The following is an 18,939-nucleotide window of genomic DNA, read 5'->3' on the forward strand; positions in this document are numbered from 1 at the left end:
AACAAGAGAACTAATTCTCTGGCAGTACCGTATGGCTTTATGTACTGCCTTAACGCAGATGTATAGCATCAGAGAATAACACGGGCAGACTTGAAAGTGGTGAGAACAGATTGTGTCCCGTTTCTCCTGACTGTAGGGGAAAGAGCTGAGCTCCATTCTGATTTGTGCAGGGGAGATTTGCGCCTTTTAAAGGGAGAGAGCGGGAGGAGTATAGGGGCCCAGGAGAATTCAAGAGGTGAAGAAGTACAAAGGGTCAGTCAGTGTAAATGTGACCAGGCCAGCTGCGTTTGTCAGCAGGCAGGCAGAGAATTCAGGAGTCTGTCCTCTCACAGAGGCTGGGACACAGAGGCCTTATCCTTCTTAAAGACTGCATGTCCAGCGAATGGCTCTCGGGTCCTGGAGAGAGACCTATTCACAATCATAAGCCCTTTTTAGTAAATGCTCTAAGGGAGGGCAAGGGCCGATCATCCTGTGCTGGCTACAGCAAATGCTCCATTTTCCTGGCAGTGTTGAGCTTTCTCAGGCAGGCATTTTCGCGGGGGTGGGGGTGGGGTTTCTGGGGGTCAGTCTAAGGACAAGCCTTCCACTGTGGCAAGCCGTGCTAGAATCTGCTGCAGGCTTCCCGGGGCAGGGACTTGATGTACTTAAGTGACCAGAGCTCTGCAGTCGTAGTTCTCAACACTGTATTCAAGTTGCTAAACTGTAAAGTTTTGCCATTTTACTCTTTTGAGGTCTTACATTTATATGCACTTTGTTTTTTTGGTTGGTATACAATTAATATATTCCTCAAAAGATTCATAAATTAGAGTCCTACACACTGAAACATCTATATGTAACCTGCAATGTGCACCGGCATGTTGATGTATGCGGTGTGCCCATCTTTACCATGGGTAAAAGATGTGTTCCTACCATCTGTGGTTGGAAATGAAATCTATTTTCCCGTAGGGTAGTTGATACTGTGAATAGGTTCCCCAGACTAGACATAAAACCTTATTTAACTCCTGACATTGCTGAAGAACCGTTTCTCATATTTCACTTCTCTTTTCCAAATTCAGTGGCAAAATGGCAATCTAGGTTCTAAACACCATGGGGCACCTGGGTGGCTCAGTTGGTTAAGTGTCCCGCTTCGGCTCAGGCCATGATCTCATGGTTCGTGGGTTCGAGCCCCGCGTCAGGCTCTGTGCTGACAGCTCAGAGCCTGGAGCCTGCTTCACTTCTGTGTCTCCCTCTCTTTCTGATCCTCCCCTGCTTATGCTTTGTCTCTCTCTCCCTCTCTCCAAAATAAAAATTAAAAATAAGTAAATAAATACATAGATAGACACCTGCTTGACTTTTGAACTTTTGAAATGTAACCTATCTTTCCATTAGAACCTTGTGCTATTGGATGTCTGAGACGCTTGCCATTTTAAGATAACATCATTCTTTATAATTGGCCATTTTCAAAAATAAACTAGACAACTGCTCATTTACTTTTATAACTCCTTGTCATCTTAAAGCCTGTAGCTTTATTTTAAAGACAAGATCAGGTATAGTTTTATTTCCCTTCTTCGAGCAGTGTAGGTGCTTGGGGCAAGCCACAGGAGTGTCTTAACTGTCTAGACTAGCCATCAAAGATCTATGGCAGCAGATGGCAGGTTTTCATGGTGCTGCGGTCTTCCATCACTACTTGTAAAACGCATAGAAGAGAAAGGATAGGACCCTCAGAACGGGAAAAGCTAGATGGTGCTTCGAAACTTGGCATCTTTATTGACACCTAAACATCACAATGGTCAACCTAAAGGGAAAGTTGTAGCGTCATCGTTCTATGTGAAAGATGTCACAGGTATCAAATGTGCACGTAGTGATTTTCAGCTGTCACCCTCTAGGAAAAGAGCTACTGAGATGCAGTGCTTTTCCAAGATAGCTACTCATATCTTCTGTTCCTCTTACTTTCCCCTTACCTGCTTTCTGGAAAATATCTTTCATGATAGCTTCATCATTTTGCTATCATTGGGTGTATTTGTAGATTAATGCTCATTTCTTTTGTTTGATTGCATCATTACATTGATAGGCAAAAATTACATGAGGCGTGGTTGCTTCGGGAGCAGAAAGCACAAGAAGAATTCAGAATAAAGAAAGAAAAGGAGGAGGCAGCTCGAAAACGACAGGAGGAACAAGAGGTATGGTATTCATCAGATAACCAGCTAACTAGTTAACCAAATAACTCTAATTAAGAGTTACGGGTTTTGAACTTAAAAGAATAGATATTATCCATTTTACCAGTGGTAAAGCTTTTACTTTATCTTCCCCATATGTTACATGTTTTTAAAAAGTGTGTGAGAAGAATTACCTTTCCTTTTCTTTTTTTCTGTAAAGAGAAAGTTAAAGGAAGAATGGGAAGAGCAGCAGAGAAAAGAGAGAGAAGAGGAGGAGCAGAAGCTACAGGAGAAGAGAGAAAGAGAGGTGATTCCTGTCACAGGAGGATAAACGCACTGCGTATCCTCTCAGTGCGCAGATCTGGGCTGGGCTGGGGCTGAGGAATAAGCTATAGGCATATCAGGGTTTGGACTTTGTTTTCCTGGTTAGCAAGAGGCCTGTTTTGTATAGATACACACTAGAGTTGCCTTATGATGCTCTGCTTTGGGTCTTTGCAATGGCAGATACCTTAAATTAACGTTTTCCTGCAACTACCCACCTTCCCCTTTATACCAGGGATTGGCACACTTTTTCTGTAAAGGCCAGAGAGTAAATATTTTAGGTTTTGTAGTTTGTATGGTCTCTCTTGCAAATATCCAACTCTGTTGGTGCGCCATGAAAACAGCCAGAGATAATATATAAATAAATGGTTGTGGCTGTGTTCCAATAAAACTATCTCTAAAAACAAGCATCTGGCCCCTGCTTTATACTTTGTATCACTCTAGTGCAAGTGTTGTTTTTTTTTTTTTTTTTTTTGCTCTGGCTCTTCACATTCACACCAAAGTGTTTTTCTGAGCTTCTGTTGTATATGGGTTGACTCATTCAGAGAATATTTTGTATGGTTTCCACACTTATTTAGTAAATAAGACACTTAGCTGCTTATGGCATGTCAGCAAGAATGAATTGGTTGAAAGAAATCACTAACTCACATATTGAGGAATTAGGAAATATTTTTTGTTGCTAAATATTGACTCCGTTTCCAACTTGGCTATCAAGGTCATTGTAGGTAACACGTAGTCACTCATTAAAGAAAGAAATGTATGAGGTCTATGTATATATCTTCCAGGATGTTTTAAAGATTGCTTTGATGTGTTTTGCTGCTGTTCCTTAATGCTGTGTATTTATTTCCAAGATCCCACAGCTCATCATTCCTTGACTGACTCATCAGGATGTATCTTTTCCATCATATTCCCAAGTTTGAATAGCATAAAAATGGGTACTCACCTTATCATGGAGAAAAATGGATTTGTTTGTCCTAGTTGTGATAGGGTAGAAGCAGCCTCCGTGAACTTTGTTTTTTGTGTCTCAGGCCTTCAGTTAATTGCAGTGCAGATTTTTAACACCCTTATTTGAGAGCTGCGTTACAGATGAGACCATGCTAGGTTTTTAGGGGGCAGGAAAACAGTTGGGAGCTTGTCATTATTTTACAGAGTAATCGATTCCCATTTTAACCGTAGAATATTCTCAATTGAGGTCTTTCTGGCATCAGATAAAAGCTAAGGCTTCTTTTAAAAAAAAAAACTAAGGCTTTTGTTTGAAAAAAAGCCTGGTGAGACATTACGGAAAGGCAGGTAGAATGAAGTAGGTTCTAAACATGTATAAAGAGATATGCAATCTGTGTTTCTGCTGTATGCTCGGTACTGTTCTAGTAGATGGAGGTAGAATGGTGAAAAAGACAGTCCTTGCTCTCCCCGAGTGTTTTAGATGGGGGAACTAGATAATAAGTAAGCAAAAAATAATTTTAAGTGCTTTGAGATAATGGTAAGTGCTACAAAGAAAGAAAGCCGAGTCATGTAATAGTGATTAGGTCGGAATGTACTTTTTTAGATTGCCCTCATCAAGGAAGACTTGTCTAAGGAGCCGATGTTTGAGCTGAATGCAGAGATCTTGGGAGAAGGGATCCAGGCAGAGGGAAGAACCTGAGCACGGAGCTGAAAAAATGTCAGGGTGTCTGAAATCTTAGAGAACAAAGGAGAGAGTGGTGGGGGCTAGGGAGGAGGTCAGGAACGTAGGCAGGGTCAGATCATGTAAGGCCTCCTGGATTGGGAGGAGGAGTTTGGGTTTTATGTTAAGTGTCATGGGAAGCCATCGCACGGTTTTTAAGCAGGGTTTGACTTCATTTAATTTATATCTGTACCCTTAACAGATCATTTTTTTTATTAAAAAAAATTTTTTTTAACGTTTATTTATTTTTGAGACAGAGAGAGACAGAGCATGAGCTGGGGGAGAGTCAGAGAGAGAGGGAGACACAGAATCTGAAACAGGCTCCAGGCTCTGAGCTGTCAGCACAGAGCCCGACGCGGGGCTCGAACTCATGGAGTGCAAGATCATGACCTGAGCCGAAGTCGGACGCTCAACCAACTGAGCCACCCAGGCATCCCAACAGATGGGATGCCTTGTGTAAAGAAGGGGGGCTGGGGAGCAGGGAGCAGTGACCCAAGGAGGCAAGAGTGGATATAGAGTGACCGATTAGACAGTCTGTTCCAGATCGGACATGATGGTGGTTTGAACGAGGGGAGTGCTTCATATCAGATTCGTATCAATCACACAGATTTGGGGTGTGTGGAGGCAGAGTCACTGGGACTCCAGCTTGTAGATTGAGTGGACAGGGAGGGGAAGAAGGAGAGGCATTCCAGTTCTACTTTTTAGGCTGTTAGGCGGAACAAGCCAGTAAATGGCAGCACCAGTTACCAGGTGTGGGGCAGCCAGGTGGATGGGGATAGGAAAGAGCTAGAGCTGTGCCCGTGGGCACACTAAGCCAGCACCCCACGTGGCTAGGTAGAGTTCTCCAGCAGCCAGACAGATGAGTCTTCTAGGTCATGCTCTCAGGGGCTGGGGAAGAGAGGTCTGTCAAGAAGATTTTAAAATGTGTTTAAGTGACAGTGAGCTCAGAATTGACTGGCATATTGCAGGATTTCCTTTGCCTTACCAAAAACTTTGAGATTTTGTCATCAACCTGAATTACTACTGTTCATGTCATGATTTAACGTCTCTTAAGTTGTGATGACGTTTCACCTGAGCATTACATTTTGTAATATTCACTAATACTAGATCACTCATCTTAAAAGCTAGAATATGGTATATATGAGTAAATATGCTAAATGGTACTATTACTGAAACTTATTAAGACTGTTTTGCCATGTGAGCTGTTCAATGCCCTATTTGAATAAACATTCTCAGCCATATGTACTTTGAAGGCTTTTCAGAAGATCTGTGCTAGAAGAGAACAAACTAGAACCTGAAGCCTTTTGTGTGTGTGGTTTGTTTTTGTTGTTGGTTGTTTTTTTTTTAATTGTTACACTTGAGATTCTTAACCAGAGAAACCAGACGTGACTTTCCTGACTTGCACGTTTTCATTAGTCCTGTGTTTGCACCATTTGTAGGAAGCTGTGCAGAAGATGCTGGAGCAGGCTGAAAACGAGGTATTTTTAAACCTTCCATTCAGAATTCGAAACTAGTGAACATTTCTATAAAAACAGTTCTAGTAATGTTAATTTTGTGGTAAGCTATTTAGGTCAGGTCTGAATATTGGAATCTCTTTTGTGGCTCTGTGACTTTTTTACGGCAGCAACAACAGCGGCAGGAGTTTCCTGACAAACAAAAGCAAATGGTATCAAATCAGCCCTGTGGATGTTGCTTATTTATAGTCCTTAAAGTGTGTGTGAGCAACATGACACGCTGTTTCCCCAAAATAGACGGTTTAATTTGCTACAGCACAGCGTAAAGTTCCCTCAGGGGTGGCTCCCTGACAAGTCCTTTGACCCTGTTCAGAATGGATGGGCAGCAGGCAAACCTTGGCGACTGCTCCTGGTAGCCACGGTGATGCCCGCTGTGGGCAGTGAGTGGGAGCCAACAAACACCCAGTGCGTGTCTCCAGACAGTTGTTTGTGAAGTGTCAATTGTGTATTATGACCCAAGTGTATATATTCTTAACTCGATTTTTTATTGTTGGCCAAAATATTTGGATATGTTTGAAACATTGAGTTCTTTGTGGATTTTTACACCACCAGTAAAGTCATGGTTATTTTCAACAGTTGGAAAATGGTGCCACATGGCAAAACCCAGAACCACCGACGGACTTACGGATAATGGAGAAAGACCGAGCTAATTGTCCATTCTACAGTAAAACAGGAGCATGCAGATTTGGAGATAGGTAACTAATTTTGCTTTATCGTGAATTGAAATGTCGAGGGTTTTCAGTTCTCTTTTTGAGAGCATCACAGGCTTGAGTTTGACATGTTTGCAATCAGGTACCTGCTGCATTCTTGCCACTTCTGCAGCCCGCTGTTCCTCCTGTACCCGTTCCCTGGGCGGGCTCAGGCTGGTTCTCTGACCGGGCTTCCTTTGCCCTCCTTCCACGGCTTCACGAAGACCTTTTGCTTCTCGTTCTCTTCCTGTGCTTGCATGGGTCTGCGTGGGGCGGTTTGGATGGGGAAATGATGTAGCTCAATACGCTGGAGTAGCTTGGCTTTCTTTTTTTGAATGGCCGACACTGTGCGCAAAAGAGGCTTTAAAAAATTGGCATGCCTCAAAAAAATAATAATTAATTAAAGTTTAAAATTTAAATTTAAAAAATTGGCATGCCCAGAGGGCTGTCTGTGAAAGACAGGACCAGAGGGAGTGAGGAAAAGTATTGTAATTCTCCATTCTCTGTCTGTCTGTTCTGACGGAGGAATAGACCCTGGGTGCAGAAACTGACTTCAGCAGCTGTCACTTTGAGAAAGTTACTTAAGAAAAAAAAAAAAGAGAGAGAAAGTTACTTAAACTTTCTGTGCCTTAGCTTCCTCATTTCTAAAATGGGGATTAAAAATGGTATATCTCCCTTCCAAGGGAGGCAGTTGTGAGGCTGCGAGGAGCGCGTGCGGGGAGAGCACAGAGGACCGTGGTGGGCACATGGCAAACACTGTCTTGAGTGTTTGCTGCTACTTTCATCGTGTTCTGGTTGCCCTCATTCTCTGAGACACTCGGTTCTGCCCCTTGTGGCTCAGTGTTTTTGAAACAGGACATTCATGTGGAGAACTAAGTGTCAGTGTCTTCATTCATTTAGCCGATATTTAAATGGTATATGCCAGGCGTTGATGATTTTTATAATTTGGCTTATTTATGAATGAGCAACTCAAAGTAGATAAACAATTCATAATGGTGAATTAATCTATCCAAGACAAAAATCTGATCATTACTAAGCATTCGGCAGAAGAGATCTAATCATTTCTTAGTGTCCTGTTAATCCCAAAAGGGATATGAATAAGCAAATTCATATGTATTTAATGAGAAAACTTTATGTTGTTGCTCACTTGATTCATAAAATTATCCATGCCATGAGTTTCATTTCCTTCTTTGAAAATATGAACTTTCTCTTATTTTTTATTTTTCATTTCTCATTTAAGCCCTCATGCCCTTTTACATTTTTTAAGAGCAATGGTTCTCAATCCAGGTGCACGTTAGAATCCTCTAGAAAGCTTTAAAAAGTTTGTGTCCTACCTTAAGTTGAGTAAATCTGTGAGACTTGGGCAGCCTTACTGTTGAAAGGCCCTCAGACATTTCTCATGCGCCCTGGGATTGAGAGCCACTAACACAGGACGCGTGGCTCCATTTACAATTTAGAGCTGGGCTTGTGTAAACCTACAGTATCTGTGAAAGGGCTCACAGGATGCGGTCAGTACTGGAAGCATCCTCTTGAGGAACTGGGAACTAGGGAAAGGAGAAGAGACTTTATTCCCCTTTGTACCTTCAGAAGTGTTTCCTGAAATTTACTTAATTTCATCAAGAAATAGTCATAATTGATGTTAAACTCCCCCCACCAAAGAGAACTGTTGAGCCTCGATACACATTCACATTTGTGTGGGTAGCCGAACCAGATTGCGTTTAAAGTTTTCTAGCTGAAGGACTTCTCGTTTATGATGTGTCTCTAGCATTTCCTTGAATTTGAAGAGTGTGCTCATGTGATTCTAAATTCTCCTTTCGATGGGCAGAAATGAGAGAAGGGGAGATGGCCTAAATGATTTCAGGCAATCAGCCAGCAGTACTTGTTTGCCGAAAGGAGAGCGGACTGTCAGGCTCTCAAAACCCTGCCCTGAGAATCGTTTCAAGGACATAATTGGCAGTGATCAGATTAGTTTGTGAACATTTCTTAGTATTTTCCTTGGCACGTGAAATTGGGAACATTTGGGTACTTTCATCGTTCCAGTGATGAATTGTGAAATCAGATTCTATGCAATGAGCAATTTTGAAATCCAGCGCCATCCCTTCAGACAATGAAGCTGTTCCTCTTCGACAGAGGGCTGCGGTGACTTGCTCCAGACTCACACAACCGTTCTTTGCTGTTGAGGCTTGTCCCATTATCAGACAGACACTTCCATAACCTAAGCATTTCTTCGGTGGTTTTGTTTTCGTAATTAGTACACAGTTCAGTTCTAGAACCTTTCTGGAATTGATACTTCTTGGAGTCACAGCTTTGAGGGGAGTTCTATTTTTTTTCCTCCTGAAAACATAATTGCTGATGAAAAGTAAAACTTATTTATCAGAATATTTATAATTCACTGATTTCCAGGAGTGATTTAAAGGGGGCTCGTAATCTACTGCACTAAGTTTAGCCAGAGAAATGGAGAACAAGGAAGGGAGGAGAAAGTGACCTATTGTGAATGGGCGGTACATTTGGCCCTGGATTGTAACATAGCCTGGGCAGATAATGGCTCACTTAGTTCTTACCAAAAAGGAAGAATGAGTGGTATCTCCGGAAAGACAGAGATTTTCCAGGCATCAGATTCTACATGTTTCTCTCATGGAATACTGCGTAAAGACCTGGAGTAAGGAGATGGACACTTAGATAGATGTTTTATTAACAGCTGCTTACAAAATTTTCCCAAAAATGTTTCTTTTTTTTTAAATTTTTTTTCGTGTTTATTTTTGAGAGAAAGAGCATGAGCGGGGGAGAGGCAGAGAGAGAGGGAGACACAGAATTGGAACCAGGCTCCAGGCTCTGACTTGTCAGCACAGCACCCGACGTGGGGCTCGAACTCACAAACTGTGAGATCATGACCTGGGCCGAAGTTGGACGCTTAACTGACTGAACCACCCAGGTGCCCCTCCCAAAAATGTTTCTTACAGAGACCTTCAATAAATGGTTGCAGCCTAATTTCAGGATGTAACTTGGTTCTGTGGAGGACAAAGGTAGTGGGGACCTTGAGTGCCCCCTCAGGAAGAGAAAAAGAGGTGTAGTCAGTTGGCTATACCTCAGGGGGCATCTGGAGACCATATGGTTCACGGGCCGACCTTGGGCTAGGGTAATGTCTTATCATGTGATTTCGTGGCAATCTTACTCTCTACTCAACTAACTGCATGATAAGCCTAAACCATGGCTTCGCAAACATGGCCGACCTTCACTATCAGGTGGGGAGAGTTACTGTGAGAATATGGGTTTCCCACCCTGAGCTCTTAACAGATGGTCTGGAACAGAACCTGAGAAATCTCCGTTCCTTCCAGTGATTCTGGGAGTCACACAGGTTTGGTACCACACCTTTATTTTTTTTATTTTTATTTAAAAAAAAATTTTTTTTTTCAACGTTTATTTATTTTTGGGACAGAGAGAGACAGAGCATGAACGGGGAGGGGCAGAGAGAGAGGGAGACACAGAATCGGAAACAGGCTCCAGGCTCTGAGCCATCAGCCCAGAGCCCGACGCGGGGCTTGAACTCCCGGACCGCGAGATCGTGACCTGGCTGAAGTCGGATGCTTAACCGACTGCGCCACCCAGGCGCCCCAGTACCACACCTTTAGATTGCCTTCCCAGATCTCTCTTGTCTGAGAGGACTTCTCAGTAGGCGCTTTAGGGCTGGCCCTGAATGAACTCCGATTGTATGGACTGTCTCCAGGCCAAGTGGAGATTTTCCCTAGACAGGGACTTTGGCTCTGTTCCAAAACTCAAATGCTCATTTGACACCCTGGGAATTAGAGCCAAGTTCATTCAGATGTAATAATCCCATGAGCAGAATTCTAACCTTGTTAAATTGGTTTCTTGTTGAAGTCTGTATGTGCTTCGTACTTGGAAAATTCTGATTCACCACCAACACTTGTAGTCAGGTTGAGGTTTCACTCTTTGTATTGCTGGTAGCTCTACTTGGGAAGATGGATCTCATCACAAGGTTTCTAACTGAATCTATATAGGAGGGTCCTTTGTACATTTCACATTAATGGACACTGTGCATCTCTGTACTGGGTATGATGTATGGGAGGCACTTTGTATGCGTTGTCTCTCTCGGTGCACAGATGTATTACAGATGTGGAAAGTGAGTAGGAGTTCAACATTTAGGCATTTCAAGGCCATTGATTTTTCTAACACTTGCCTTTTTCTTCAGCTTTTTTTCTTCCTAAGTTGTGGGGATTTTTTTTTCTTGAAAATTTTGCCTCAACCAATTTTTTAATAGAAATCTAATCAGGAAAATTTGATGATTTAGAATGGTGAACTACATTTTTTGCCCCTCATTTTTGGAGAAGGAAGTAAATAAAGTAAACTCATATAAAAGACTTAAAATATTCAGGTATAACATGATTCAGTTTAAACTGTGAAAAGAAAAATGTTCTTCATAATGGTTACCCTCTTCATTACATGAAAACTAATTGCATTCATCACACCATATAATGAACAGGCATTAGACAGGTGAACTCAGATCTCTTGAATCCTCTCTTACCAGCCACGTGACTTGGATAAATATGCTTCTCTAGGCCTCAGCTTCCCTCTTTGCAAAGTGGGGAAAATACTGGCCCTGACTGTCCTAATGGGTTGCAAGGATCAGAGGAATAAATATAAAAATGCCACAGAAACCATGAAATGCTATACACATGTGACATTGAAGTATTCCGTTAGCTCGAAACTCTTAGATTATATTCTCTAAGCATGGAGTTAGTTGAAGATTGTATGGAAACAGGATCGTATTGTTCTCAACTTCCTCCTGAGTTCCACATCCGGTATCTTCGTGCTGTCACCACAATCTGTCATGGCAGTGGACCTTTTTTTTCCTGCACTTTTACATGTAGGAGGCTTTGTGAGCATCACCAAAAGGCAGCTGAATGGCATATGAACTTGGAAATAATTCCCAACTTTACATCTTCATGAAAGCAAGTATATTGGTCAGTCTTAGAACAGTTTAGGTGTTGAAATTGGACATCTGGATAGGGCTTATTATCTTGCAAGTAAGTGGAAACAACCAAGTTATTTGGGTCTCTATCCCAAAGTTTAAAGTGAGCTTTTGATACTGTAACTATTGGACTGCTGCATTTAAGTCTCCCTTTCGTATGCAGGTGCTCACGTAAACACAATTTCCCATCCTCGAGTCCCACACTTCTGATTAAAAGCATGTTTACGACATTTGGGATGGAGCAGTGCAGAAGGGACGACTATGACCCTGATGCAAGCCTAGAGTACAGTGAAGAGGAAACCTACCAGCAGTTCCTGGACTTCTATGATGACGTGCTTCCCGAGTTCAAGAACGTTGGGAAAGTGATCCAGTTCAAGGTGGGCGTGCACAATGCACATGAAGGAGGGGACTGCTCACCTCCCACCAAAGTGCCCCGTAGGACATGAGTGCTAGGGTGTAGGCTCCCGCCTGGGTTGGGTGTGTGTGATGGTACAGCGCCTAGTCCACTGGTGGGCACCCAGGCGCTCAAATGTGATTTCCTTGGCCTCCCCCCTGCGTCGGTGTCTGTGCAGTAGAGGACTGCATGAAGTCCTGTGTACTAGTGTGCTATTTCCTGGATTCCAGGGTCTAGATGGATGGAAGGATCTCTCATCTATTCATAGTACCATTATAGTCCAACTCTTTCCCAGCCTATGAACTCTCAGCATAAGGTCCTGCACATAACCATCCCGGCATTCATTTAGAGGCTGTGTATGACAGAGGATGCACCCCCTCCCTTCCAACTGTAGTGGATCTCACCTAGAGCCGCACTGAATTTGTTGCGTTTTTTTGATGGTGCCTGCTTGCAGTCTCCATCCTAGGAACCTATTCGGTCTTCTGGAGCTACCCTAGAAAAGAAACCTTGATTCCTTTTTTTGACATTGTTTTTGTTCATTCAGTGCTCTCAATACTGAACACGGTGTTCTCCAAATCATGGCTTGTGGTGCAGCATCCTGGGTGAAAAGAAAGAGCCTTTCGGGTTACAGATAGTTATTTGAGAACATTCCTTAAGGCAAGAATAAAGGCAGAGGTCAATAGCTGCTGCTCTCAGGACCCAGGAATTGAATCCTAGCATAGCATGGCCTCGTACCTCATCTGTGATTTGATCAGATCCGAACCTGAATGATTTTGCTGTGTTAGGGTGGGGAAGACGTCCCATAATTTGGAGGGGAAAAAAAAGGAATAAAATCCTGTTTTTTCCCCCTGTTCGTTGGCACTGACCAGGGGCAAGGTGTAATAGCCAGGGAACAGAGCAATTGCTAAGCACCAGCAGCACTCACGGAAGCCAAAGCTATACTTCTGTCCACTGAGTGCAAAATTAAAAAAAAATTATTTTAAAATTTCTCTTCCCCCTTTATGTTTTATTTCTGTGGCATGCACCTTCCTTCCAGTCTTCACACCGCTTCACACCCCTTCTCGACACCACACGGCACAGTAGCACGTTAGCAGCACGACCGAGGGAGGAGTCTGCGTGCTTTGAGTAGCTCTGGGCTTTTGAGCGTGTCATTTTACCTCTTCCTGCCTCTGCCTCATCCCGAAGGGGAGGGACTTTGACTACATCAGTGCGTTCTGATCTGTGGGACCACCTGTGGGCCTACGTTATACTGCTTCTGTGAAGTCAGTGGTGCGGCTGCTTTCAAAACTTCCACCTACTTAGTGGGGACCCCACCATTCGTTCTAATGGGCTGCACCCACTAGCCATGGCGTGGTTTTTTTTCTGGTTTAGAATTTTATTGGTCAAGCTCATGCTAATCACATTGGAAGTTCTAAATGGAAAGGTGTCTGGTAAGAAAATTTCCAAAATACTGAATTTATCATGGAAAATTAATGGGTCCTTGGGAGCCACTGGATTAAATGATCTCTAAAGTTGCTGGTGTAACTGACATGGCCTCCCCAGGCCTTTTAGTCCTCCTTCTAAGGAAGGGGTTAGAAACTATCATTATGGATCTGCCTCTTTGTGGATACTCTAATAAAAATACTCTAGAACAAATTTGTAACAATGTAGGTTCATTTTGAAAATAAAAGCTAAACATTTGTATCAATATTTGAGGACCTTCTTATACCATTAAATAAAAAAACAAGTCCTATTTTTTTAATTTAAGTTTATTTTAATTTCACCATAGTTAACATACAGTGTTAGTTTCAGGTGTACAATATAGTGATTCCAAAATTCTGTATATTTTTCAGTGCTTGTCAAGATAAGTGTACTCTTAATCCCCTTCCCCCATTTAACCCATCCCCCTTCCCTCCCCACCCCACCTCCCCTCTGATAACTATCTGTTCTCTAGTTTTTCAGTTTCCTTTTTTTTCCTTTATTTTTTAAAATTGTATATATGGGTGAAATCATGGTCTTTGTCTTTCTCTGACTTACTTCGCTTAGCATTCTACTCTCTAGCTCTATCCATGTTGTTGCAAATGGCAACATTTCATTCTTTTTATGGCTGAAGGACATTCCATTGTATATTACCACGTCTTCTTTATCCGTTCAGTGGACACTTGGGTTGTTTCCATAATTTGGCTATTGTAAATAATGTTGCTATAAACATAAAGGTGGATGTGTCCTTTTAAATTAGTGTTTTCATTTTCTGTGGGTAAATAGCCAGTAGTACTATTACTGGATCATATGGTGATTCTATTTTTAATTTTTTGAACCTCCATACTGTCTTCCACAGTGGCTACACCAGTTTGCATTCCTACCAACGGTACACAATGGTTCTTTTTTCTCTGCATACTTGCCAACACTTGTTGTTTCTTGTCTTTTTGATTTTAGCCATTCTGACGGGGTTTGAGGTGGTGGTATCTTATTGTGGTGTTTATTTGCACTTCCTGATAGTGATGTTGAGCTGCTTTTCGTGTGTCTGTTGGCCATCTGGATGTCTTTGGAGAAATGTCTGTTAGTGTCTTCCCATTTTTTTTTAAATGTTTATTTTTGAGACAGAGAGAGAGAGAGAGAGAGAGAAAACAGCAGGGGAGGGGTAGAGAGAGGAGAGAGAGAATCCCAAGCAGGTTCCACACTGTCAGTGCAGAGCCTGACATAGGGCTCCATCTCACAAACCCATGAGATCTTGACCTGAGCCAAAACCAAGAGTCAGATGCTTAACCTACTGAGCCACCCAGGTGCCGCCATGTCTTCCCATTTTTATTATTTTTAAAAAGGTTTAGTATCTATTTTTGAGAGAGAGAGCCACGAGCGGAGGAGGGCAGAGAGAGGGGGAGAGAAAGAATCCCAAGCAGGTTCCACACTGAGCATGGAGCCCGATGCAGGGCTTGAAGCTACAACTGTGGGATCACAAACTGAGCTGATACCAAGAGTCGGACACTTAACTGACTGAGCTACCCAGGTGCCCCTGCCTTCCCATTTTTACTTGAATTATTTGTTTTTTGGGTGTTGAGTTGTATAAGTTCTTTATGTATGTTGGATACTAACCCTTTATTGGATATGACATTCACAAATATCTTCTCCCATTCCATAGGTTGCCTTTTATTAGTTTTATTGATTGTTACCTTTGCTGTGCAGAAACTTTTTATTTTGATGAAGTCCCAATAGTTTATTTTTGCTTTTGTTTCCCTTGCCTCAGGAGACTTATCTCGAAAAATGTTATTTTGGCTGATGTCAGAGACATTACTGCCTGTGCTATCTTCTAGGATTTTTATGGTTTCAGGTCTCACATTTAGGTCCTTCATCCATTTTGAGTTTATTTTTGTGTACGGTGTGAGAAAGTGGTCCGGTTTCATTCCTTTGCATGTTTTCACAGCACCGTTTATAAAAGAGACTTTTTCCCATTGCATATTATTGCCTCCTTTGTTGAAAATTAATTGACCATATAATCGTGGGTATATTTTTGAGCTTTCATTCCATTGATCTGTGTGTCCAGATTTGTCATTTTTGAAGGCAAATGATCACATGTTCAACCTGACTAGTAATAGAACAGTGCATATTAAATGAGATTATTCACACCTATCAGGTGAAAAGTTATAAATTCTGTTAATACTAAGACTGGGTGAGGAAGTGTCCATCAGCAAAACCACTTCAGAGAGCACTTTGTCAATACTTAGTGAAGTGGAAGGTACGTATAACTGGGACAGCACTTCTAATTTTGCATACCAGAGAGATCCTACCCACAGAGACACATTCAGGGATGCCGATTGCAGCACTGTTTGCTGATGAAAAATTGGAAGCACCTTGGATATTTATCATTTAAAGGAGTAGCTAAATAAATTTGAAAATTTGATCTATCCAGCATATAGTTAAAATGAGTCATGTTTATGTGATGATACCTTGAAAAAAGAATGTAAAATATACGCTATTTTTGTAAAAATTTTAAATGTACAAAGCAATACTATACATTATTTGTCAATACATATACAAGTTTCTTTGCATATGTAAACATAAATATACCCATATATTCACAAAAAATATCCCCATTTATTCATAATAGACCTGTCTATACATAATGTACCTGTGTATTTTATGGCATGCATATATGTGTATATGCCTGTCTGTGCATATAGCTATGTGTGTGTGTTTCCATTTGGAATGTGAAGGATACGCCAGCCTCAGGCTAGTGCTCTTCCGTGTGATGGGGGAGGGAAAATAGGCAGAAGGGGTTTCAACTGGGTCTTTCATGTTTTGCATATTTAAACATTCTTAGTCAAAAATAGAAAGCCTTAGTGTTGAATCTGGGTGGTGTATGTATGGGTTGATTTTTGTTCTCTATATTTTTATGTATGTGTGAAGCATTCCACATCTATGAAAAGTGAATCTAAATCAACAGGGATCAAATAATTGGGGCCTGCAACACTGCTGTGTGCTGAAGCATGCCTTAAATAGACCTGTGAGTGGTATCGTATCTGGGTTTTGGAATCTTCAAATGATAACTACTTTTGGTAGTGTTAGTCTGGAAAAGATGCCTGTGATGACCTGGGACGTGGGGCGGGGGGGGGGCTTTTCCTTCATTTTTCTTCATAAGATTTTTTTTTAAGTTTTATTTATTTATTTTGAGAGTGAGAGAGCACGAGGTGGGGAGAAGCAGAGAGAAGGAAAGAGCGAACCCCAAGCAGGCTCTGCACTGTCAGCATGGAGCCCAACGTGGGGCCTGAACCCACAAGCCATGAGATCGTGACCCGAGCAGAAACCAAGAGTCGGACGCTTGGCCAACTGAGCCACCCAGGTGCCCCTTCCTCCATTTTTTTAAATCAAATTTTTCATTGCTCCTTAGGTCAGCTGCAACTTGGAACCTCACCTGAGAGGCAATGTGTATGTTCAGTACCAATCGTAAGTATTTCGGAACATAAACATCTTCACGTTTTGTCATGGTATAGTGTTGTGATTATGTTGCCATCTGGGGTTCTTCCACTAAATATATCACTTTCATATGCATGGTATTTTTAAAAATGTAAATATCAAGACCTAATATAGAAATCTATATAGAAGGGATTTGGAAATGCATTTGTATTTTATCCGTTGTACACTTAACATAGTTTTGAGTCTTTTGCAATGGTTATTTTTTACTTACATAGTTTTAATAACTAAAATACAAACTGGAAAGGGGGATCTAGAATAGAGAACAGCAAAGTATACAGTGAAAGAGCCAGAAATTGCAGCCCCAAGTAATCTGCGTGCATTTGGCCCACTGAGAAAGCAATCGGTGTATCATTTCTGCCTGTCTTGCTGTTGGTTTGGGCCATGCCATGGCTGATGGGTTAAATTAACCATTGTGATAAGAAAACTAGCAGTCCTGGCTGAGAAAGGAGAGGCTCCGACAGTCTGCGTTTTGAATGGTCGGATCTTTGGTTTAAGCAGCTTTGCCTCCGGCCGGTGGCCATTCGTCAGAACCTCTCAAGAGGGTTAGTACGAAGTGTTCCTGAATAGGTTGTGAGCGTCAGGGGCTTGAATGCTCTCATGAGGACTCCTTCGAGTAAAAGCAGTGGACTTGGTGGTCCTATGATAAACTACTAGAAGGGTTAATTACCAGTAGGGCTTATCTACGTAATAGAAAGCTACTGTAAAATGCACCCTTTAATGTGTGTTTTTTAAAGGGAAGAAGAATGCCAAGCAGCCCTGTCTCTGTTTAACGGGCGATGGTACGCGGGACGGCAGCTCCAGTGCGAATTCTGCCCGGTGACTCGGTGGAAAATGGCAATTTGTGGTAAAATACAGCACAGTGGTTTTACGCCACTCGTTCCAGTGTTGTATAAGAGGGCTTTCTTAAGGGAAAAAGTGGTCTTTTAAAGGGGTGAAACATAGCTTTTGCCTCACACTGGACGAGCAGAGGTCGTCCTATAAAGGCCCTCCTGTTTGGGGCACCTGGGTGGCTCATTCGGTTAAGCATCCGACTTCGGCTCAGGTCATGATCTCGCGTCCGTGAGTTCGAGCCCCACGTCGGGCTTTGTGCTGACAGCTCAGAGCCTGGAGCCTGTTTCAGATTCTGTGTCTCCCTCTCTCTCTAACCCTCCCCTGTTCATGCTCTCTCTGTCTCAAAAATAAAAAAAAAAATAAACGTTAAAAAAAAAAAATTGGGTTATTTCTCTAAAAAAATAAAAAATAAAAAAAAAAAATAAAGGCCCTCCCGTTTTAGATCTGTAATAGACTTTTGGGTCACTTTATGGATGAGGTGACTGAAGTCCCAGTGTCTCGGTGGCAGAGTGGAGGCTAGAACCTCCATGTTCTGGTCCTCAGTCCTGGGCTCTAAAACTTGAGGAAGCCTGGGAGTTGTGTCAGTGGGAAGCCGCGTCTTCCTTGTGGCAGTCAGAGGGACTCCCCTCACTCAAGCTTGGTTTGTTCCCCCGTCTTTATCCCTAACGAATCTCCTGTCATCTTTGCCACCTAAAACATGATAACATGTCCTGCCTCGCTCGAAAGACATGCGTCTGTGCAGTGGAGAGCGATGATGGTGGGGTGTGGTGAGGGTGCATTCGGTCAGACGGACTCATCGCGGTGTGGCTGCCGCGTCCAGGAAGGAGTCTGTCCTTTGAATAGCTGGCAGTTTTGAAGGCCTCATTATTGTTTCGTCTCTGTCACATGGGCTTGGCCAAACTCTTTATTGTTGAACCATTCCCGGAGCAAAGAGATAGAGCGATTTGTGCCTCAGGGGAGCGCTTCTCTTACCCTTTCCCTTTCTTGGCTTTACACTTGTCTGCTTAAAGCCTACTATTAAAAAGAATCTATGATTTTCGAATTCTTTATCTTTGGCAGCGTGGTCTTAATGGATGCTGTCACTTAACCATTTATTGAAGGCGGGGTGTGTGTGATAATTTAGAGTTCCTTCCTTTGGAAAGCCCAACTTTTCCGTCTTATATTTGAAAGCTTGTGGGCCGCAAGAGACGGAACTGTTTTTTCCCCAAAGGTGGTTATTTTTGTCGGTTCCTGGGAATCCAGTGTGACTTCAGTGAGGTACCTCTGGGTGTGACATTGAGACGGTTTCACGTTTTTTAAATAACCACTTTGTGATATTCCCTCGTAACTGATGACATTGAGCAGTTTTCGTGTGTCCTCGTTATTGGCCATTTGTAGAACTTCTTTGGGGAGATGTCTATTTAGATACTTCGCCCCTTGTTAATTAGGTTGACTTTCTATTACTGGGTTGTAAGA

General features: G+C 42.3%; 1 protein-coding gene across 3 annotated transcripts in view; it reads left to right on the forward strand.

Annotated features, from left to right (window-relative positions):
* Positions 1 to 18,939, forward strand: part of ZRSR2 (zinc finger CCCH-type, RNA binding motif and serine/arginine rich 2) — a 28,037-nt gene that overhangs the window by 7,056 nt on the left and 2,042 nt on the right. For all 3 annotated transcript variants that reach the window (XM_006943591.4, XM_045051266.1, XM_045051267.1), the window contains 7 exons: positions 2,051 to 2,159; positions 2,356 to 2,442; positions 5,559 to 5,597; positions 6,210 to 6,328; positions 11,473 to 11,686; positions 16,568 to 16,623; positions 17,388 to 17,497. In XM_006943591.4, coding sequence (XP_006943653.1) covers positions 2,051 to 2,159; positions 2,356 to 2,442; positions 5,559 to 5,597; positions 6,210 to 6,328; positions 11,473 to 11,686; positions 16,568 to 16,623; positions 17,388 to 17,497 — 734 coding nt within the window. The remainder of the gene's footprint in view (positions 1 to 2,050; positions 2,160 to 2,355; positions 2,443 to 5,558; positions 5,598 to 6,209; positions 6,329 to 11,472; positions 11,687 to 16,567; positions 16,624 to 17,387; positions 17,498 to 18,939) is intronic.

The sequence above is a fragment of the Felis catus genome, chromosome X, assembly GCF_018350175.1.
Source record: "Felis catus isolate Fca126 chromosome X, F.catus_Fca126_mat1.0, whole genome shotgun sequence".
Classification (NCBI taxonomy): Eukaryota; Metazoa; Chordata; class Mammalia; order Carnivora; family Felidae; genus Felis; species Felis catus.